Source organism: Oryza sativa, chromosome 1 (genome assembly GCF_034140825.1).
Source record: "Oryza sativa Japonica Group chromosome 1, ASM3414082v1".
In the NCBI taxonomy this organism is placed as follows: Eukaryota; Viridiplantae; Streptophyta; class Magnoliopsida; order Poales; family Poaceae; genus Oryza; species Oryza sativa.
Genome location: NC_089035.1, coordinates 11529103 through 11536052, shown reverse-complemented (window position 1 = coordinate 11536052; position 6950 = coordinate 11529103). Strand labels below are relative to the sequence as shown.

The 6950-nt window shown below is 38.9% G+C and overlaps 1 protein-coding gene across 1 annotated transcript; it reads left to right on the top strand.

Moving 5' to 3' along the window:
* LOC136354874 (lysophospholipid acyltransferase LPEAT1-like) lies at nucleotides 1-4994 on the top strand. The gene is made up of 8 exons (XM_066306705.1): nucleotides 1-508; nucleotides 1582-1701; nucleotides 1785-1822; nucleotides 2015-2079; nucleotides 2394-2462; nucleotides 3221-3354; nucleotides 4446-4586; nucleotides 4695-4994. The coding sequence occupies exons 1-8, from the start codon at nucleotides 80-82 to the stop codon at nucleotides 4791-4793; spliced, it is 1095 nt and encodes a 364-aa protein (XP_066162802.1). The 5' UTR covers nucleotides 1-79; the 3' UTR covers nucleotides 4794-4994.
* Nucleotides 4995-6950: the final 1956 nt, after the last annotated feature.

The following is a 6950-nucleotide window of genomic DNA, read 5'->3' as shown; positions in this document are numbered from 1 at the left end:
GCCAGCGCCGACCAACCTCAGGCGCCGCGATCTAGTCGGCTCTGCTCTTCCGCCGCCCGCGAATCCCCCCCCTCCCCCAATGGCTCTCGACGCCGCCGCGCCGTCGAGCGGCGGCGGCGGCGAGGACGAGGCCGTGCGGCCGCTGCTCCCCGCGGAGGCGGAGGAGGAGCTGGACGCGACGTACGCGCCCTACGCGCGGCGGGACGCGTACGGGACGATGGGACGCGGGCCGCTCCGGGCCGCGCGGCGGGTGGAGTTGTACCTCAGGGCGGCCCTCCTCGTCCCGCTCCGGTTCGTCGCCGGGATGCTCCTGCTCGTCGCCTACTACCTCGTGTGCCGCGTGTGCACGCTGTTCGTGGACGAGGTGGCGGAGGAGGGGCGGCCGCGGCTGCGCGGGTGGAGGAGGGTGGCCGTGGTGCGGGCGGGGCAGGGGCTCTCGCGGGCAATGCTCTTCGTCTTCGGGTTCTACTGGATCCGCGAGACCCACCGGAGCTACCCCAATGCTGAGGTCAGTATCGAGACCTTCCCCACTTTCTCTGTTTCTCAGCATGTGATTTGTGTGGCCGATTTGATTCGTTTGCTCCGATATGTACTGTGGTGATGTCACATGTATACGGCGTACTGTTTGGTGGTCAATGATGATTTTGGAAAAACCCACTGATGATTTTGTGATGCCGATGTGGATGCGGGAGTCTGGGAGCACAGCTTTTTTTTTTAATTTTTTTTGCTGCTGTTAGTAGGCATAATAAATCAATGACATTGCGTTAGATGGTTACTGCGTTATGAAGCTGCGACTCAGCATCTCTGAGTAGTTTGTGGCTATACCAGATCAATCATGGGGCCATGAGTAGTTTGTGACTTATCTCGGAATTTGGATTTCTTCTCCGTCGGAGCATGTAGAATTGTGGACTATGTCGACTGATAGTTGCTACCACTAGTAAATTGCAAAACAACAAGAAGAAAGTTTTATTAGCAATTCCATTTGATACGTATTCATTAATGGCATGAATGTTATTTACCGTTGCAGTAATACATGAGATCTTTATGACTTCAAATTGCTCAAATGCTTAAACGTGATCTTTAAATCATTTGAGAGAAACTAGGGAAGTGCCATGATTGGCATAAAGACATGAAGTGGGAATTCATTAATTTGATTTTTTTTTTAAAAAATATGATTGGCTTTGTAGAGTGTTCATTGTATAGATTGATCCATGTTACAGAGGTAATTTAAAATTATGTTTTACTTGCTTCCTGAGCTGCTACAAAACTATGGAACAAAGCTTTATTGCCAAGAGAACAATACACAATCCGACAGGCAAGTTTTCAATCCAGAACCTAACATTAATAGCTACAGTGTAGTTTGATTTTGCTTTTTTGTCGAGGGTACAGAATGCAGAATGAAGCTTCTCTTGCATGGTTTGTAAGTCTCGCTGGACAAAATTTGAGAAGGAATTGTTTTCTTTAAACTTGTTTGTATTGCTTTGTAGAAGTACTGTATGCCACTTTTCTATGTCCATGTGACTAAACTTGTACAATTTTGTTGTCTGGTGCCCCATCATGCTGTTATAATATTGTGCTCAGGATGTACATCAAGGTCAATCTGAAGAATTGGAATTACCAGGGGCAATTGTGTCTAATCACGTGTCTTATGTAGATATTCTTTATCACATGTCAGTTTCTTTTCCAAGCTTTGTTGCAAAGGTACCAAAATATACTTCTATTTGCTACTGTCCATAAGATGATTTATTTCCCTGGCCATTTTTAACTTTATACTCTTACTGTAGGAGTCAGTGTCCAGGTTGCCCCTAGTTGGTCTCATAAGGTACCTTCCCTTGCTCATTAATATTTTCTAGGCATGCCACATTCAGATCAACTAGTGTGTTCAGCTTTCCATTCATATTAAACATGTTGAGTGTTTCTCAACATTTTCCATCATACGTGCTCAGCCTTTTTCCATAAATGTTTATCTTGCATAAAATATATCTTGCTCAATCTTTTTTGCTTTATAATGCAGCAAATGTCTTGGATGCATTTTCGTTCAACGAGAGTCCAAAGCTTCAGATTCTAAAGGTGTCTCAGGTATACAATAATATGCAGTACTTGAAGTCGTTATACTGATCACATTCTTGCAATTCTTGTCAAATAAATCGTTTTCAGTATTATTCAAATTTATATTTATGCTGAATGATTATTTAATACTACTGGTTCAAATATTGCAGACTTTCACCACATTACCTGACGAACACTTTCATCTGTTTCATACGCATGTTTTTAATTTTCTGTCATATGCATGCCTATCTTTGCTGGTTTCTTCACACCAATGTAATTTGCAATTTTATAACTCTTTATATAGTTTTCTCTGCTGTTTTCCTAAGTGTCTATGCCATATGTAGGTGCTGTAACTGAAAGGGTCCAAGAGGCTTATCAAGATAAGAATTCCTCAATGATGTTGCTATTTCCTGGTTTGTGTACAATCATAATCCTTTGCGGTTTCTTTTGAACTTTGTGATGGCTGGTGGAACTTAGTTCTTCTTTTGCAGCAATTATTGATGTTTCTTACCATTGTAAGAAAAGTTATATTTATTATAAGGCACTGTCTCCCATCCATTGAATGAGTCATCTTTTACTACTACTACTACTACAAAAAAAAAAAATCCTGTGGCAATCAAAATAGTTATTTAAGATGATCACACTATGGTGGGCTAGGAGGGAGCACCTTAGTGTGATGGCTAAGTTGTAAATACACGAGTTCATTCACTAGGTTTTTCGAATTCTGATGCTTGATTTTTGCAACATAACTGCATTTTAGTAGAAATTTTGTGAATTTCACAAATTTATCGTTGGCCTCTATATACTGAGCATGTGTGAAGGCCGCACACTTAAGTGTGGTGTGCTTGGTTGTTTGTGTGCGAGTGTTCGTTCAATGTTATAATAAAAAATGCGGCACACTGGGCTAGGAGAAAATGAGCTATTTGGAGCTACCTATTATGCTGAAATGTAATACCATTTTCCATTCCCTGTACACAAACACTTTTGATTACTTATTAAAACTACTGGTCAACCTTCATTTTGTGCTCCAGCCTTAAGCAATGTTATTTTAATTTTATGCAGCATGAATTTTTGTCTTCTTATGTCACCTTATCCTTTTCCTACTTCGGTCTACATATTTTCAAAAAAAAAAAAAATCCTTTGCTCATTTTCTTGATTTTCAACCTTGCAGAGGGTACTACTACGAATGGGGATTACCTTCTGCCATTTAGGACAGGAGCCTTTCTTGCAAGAGTTCCAGTTCAGCCAGTCATTTTGAGATATCCGTACACGATGTTTAGTCCAGCCTGGGACTCCATGGATGGGGTAAGCTTCAGTTACATATTTGTGTTTGTTTCAAAATGACAGCATAGGAGCCAGGGCAGTACCTGAGAATTTGAGAGTCCTGTGCTAAATTAAAGTCAGGCATTGTATTTTGGAATAGCCAGTTATCAGAATAAAACAATAGATTAGAATTAGGTGTTAACTGCTAACTTATTGGTTCCCTTTTTGGTATTATCCTTTTCACAAGAAGATTAACCTATCCTGATTTGGAGGGATAGACAGGTGAGAGCAAGAACAACACTCAAATACACAAATATAAGGGAAAAAAAACAATAGTAATGTGTCTTATACATTTCAATAAAAATATAAAAAAAGTAGGGAAATTCCCATAAAGGTAATAAAAATGTTTAATTGTAACTTTTCATCTGAGAGAAGTTTTGGTTTTTTAGGACAGAAATTTAAATTACAGTTGCTGTAAATTTTCCTGAAACGTTAGACCACTGTAATTGAAGATAAAACCAAAATTTAAGGGCTCCTAACAAATGTTGGTGGCCATCAGTTTAGCACTTTGCATCTACCCCAGGTACTGCAGTATGGGCCTGATCAGGACCCAAAAGTAGACACAGGATTCCATCAGCAATTTGTTGGAACCCTATATGTTAAATCCATGCTGCCCAGAGTATCATTTTGCTCCATAATTGATATTTATATTTTCTTAGGATTTTTATGGCCTGAACCTAGCTATGACTTGCAACATGACAAAGATATTTTCATTACAAATATTATTGCCAAATTCTATTGTGTTTATGTGATCTATTGAATCTACAGGCTACTGAAGATCACTAGATTGGTGCATTCTTCCTGTAATAATAATATTTTTATCTAGTTTGGTAAATTCCAACAGACATGATATGGCACTATAAACATTGATACTTCCAGAATGTTGTGTTCATTGAGTTCACAATACAAATATGGTTAGAATTATTGATGGTTGCTATGAAACTATTTCAGAAGTTTATGGCATGTCAAACTGTACTAATAATACTATGTACAGGGTGTTCTTTTTACTGGATCCTTTTCCATTTATTTCTGAACTAACAACTAATATAACTGAACTGGAAAAAAAATTACAGGCACGCCATGTCTTTTTGCTCCTCTGTCAATTTGTAAATTACATAGAAGTTGTTCGTTTGCCTGTATACTGCCCATCTGAGCAAGAAAAGGAAGATCCCAAGCTCTATGCCAACAATGTTAGAAAACTGATTGCAACAGAGGTTTTATTCATCCCTCTTCCTAAGATCCGAGATGATTATCTACCTTTTTCGAATAAACCGTCTGGGAGTTTGAGCTAGCCTTCATATAACAACCTTCTGTTTCTGCAGGGCAATTTAATTTTTTCTAATCTCGGTTTGGCAGAGAAGCGTGTATATCATGCTGCACTGAATGGTAATAGTCGTGCTATACATCAGAAAGATGATTGAAAGCTATTGGGTCACTCTTTTGTATACTGATAGTGGAGGAACTTGTATCTGTGTATACCATCTTTAGCTGATGATGCGTTGTATACTTTCCTTGTTTGAGGAGCATGGTGAATACCTTCGTCCTGATACTACACTGTATAAAATCATTGATCATCATAGTTTAATAATGGTTTGGCACATTCTTTTGTGCTTTGGCACTCACATATGAGCCTTGCAAATGCTACTGTTTGCTTCTACAGAACTGCATCGTCTACTTGTTCTTACCGGCAGGACTGCTGTGACAAATTAAAGCTAATTTGGATACACCTCCGGTTCTATGGCCTATATTTGTGCAGTTGTGAATCAAAATTTTGTTGCTAAGGTTGTGTTTACTTCGTGTGCCAAAATTCTTTTTAAGTATACGAACACACATTTGAAGTATTAAATGTAGAGTAATAACAAAACAAATTACAGATTTCGCATATAAACTGTGAGACGAATTTATTAAGCCTAATTAATATGTCATTAGCAAATGTTTACTGTAACATCATATTGTCAAATCATGGCGTAATTAGGCTCAAAAGATTCGTCTCGCGATTTACATACAAACTGTATGATTTGTTTTTTTCGTCCACATTTAATGCTCTATGTATATGTCCAAACATTTGATGTGACGGAAAAGTTGGAAGTTTGTATGTGTAGGAAAGTTTTGATGTGATGAAAAGTTGAAAGTTTGAAGAAAAAGTTAGGAACTACACCAGGCCTTTCTATGGTAAAAGCTGGAACATTCTCAATTTATTAATTTGACTATTCACATGGTTCGTGCTGAACTGCTGATATGCCGTAATTCTGAATTGCATGCAGCACTTCGCTATTAATGGACAGTAGATCAAATAACAGGCTCGTTCCAATGTTTGGCTTTAGATGAATCATTACACACTGCACTTTACCTATTTATTTAGGATTGCCTTTTGATATAGTGAGCATTGCTCAATTTTTATTATTATTATTTTATATTTTTTGCTTCCTCGTGATCAATGCTTTAGAAGATTTATTTATTTATTTATTTTATTTTGCGGGGGCTTTAGAAGATGTTGAAGTGCGCAGCAGAGTGTACTCTGTCTCTAGCTGGTAGGTTGGATTTCAGATGAATTTTATGTCTAGTGCTAAACGGATTACTACCAAACAAGTTGAGCGCTGCCACTAATTAGAGGCATTATACAATAGTTGCCTCAACATCCTTGCTGTTTTATCGCCCATAATTTAGTTTATCGTTTGCTGGCTGACAAACAATAAAACCCTAAACAATAATCCGGAGTGGTTTGACAAGACCGGAGTGCGTGAATCACTCAATCCACTGGCTAGATCGACGTGGTTCTTGATAGCTTGACCTCCAGGGCTCCAACAAGCAGTGTTCTGCTCACAATGTGGGATCTCTATAGCTACTCTGCTTATCAATCCAGGCAGAATTCTTTTCGGTTTCGTCTCCTTTTTGCTAGATTGTGGCCAAGATTGCATGCTACGTTTACACACGCACACAAAGCAACGCGCTTTGATCGAGACAGAGATTAGTTGCCTTTTTTTTTTGCCCTAACACACAACATTCCACAAAGGAGTGATGATAATTCGTTGATTTTCGTTGCTTTGATCGAGACAGGGATTAGTTGTTTTTTTTTTTTTGCCCTAACACACAACATTCCACAAAGGAGGAGTGATAATTCGTTGATTTTTATAAGATGTATATGTGAATGGTAGTGATCAGGATTGGAAGATGTGGCAATGTCTAGAACTTGTAAAGCATCAGAGATTAAAGTCGCTGTCTTTTGACTACAGTTTCAACACTCACAAGAAATGCATATTCCTACAGCTAATGGTAAGTGAAGTGAGCATGATTGATCAGAAAGGGAAAAACTTTATCGTGTCACTAAAATATGGCCACCGTCTGCTACGACTTCTGATTAGTTAGTTTTAATCTCTCCATTTAATGATAGCCTGTAAAAAAGACCATTAAAAAGTTTAGCGTGCAGGCCGTGGGGTCTGTCATGCTTGAGCGAGTTCGGTAAACGAGGTGGACAGTAAATTATTTTTTTTTAGCGGTCATTTTATCACAGGATCATTGTCCATTCGGTTACGGTTATCTCTGTTTTTCTTACTACTAATTCAATTGCCTAAAAAATT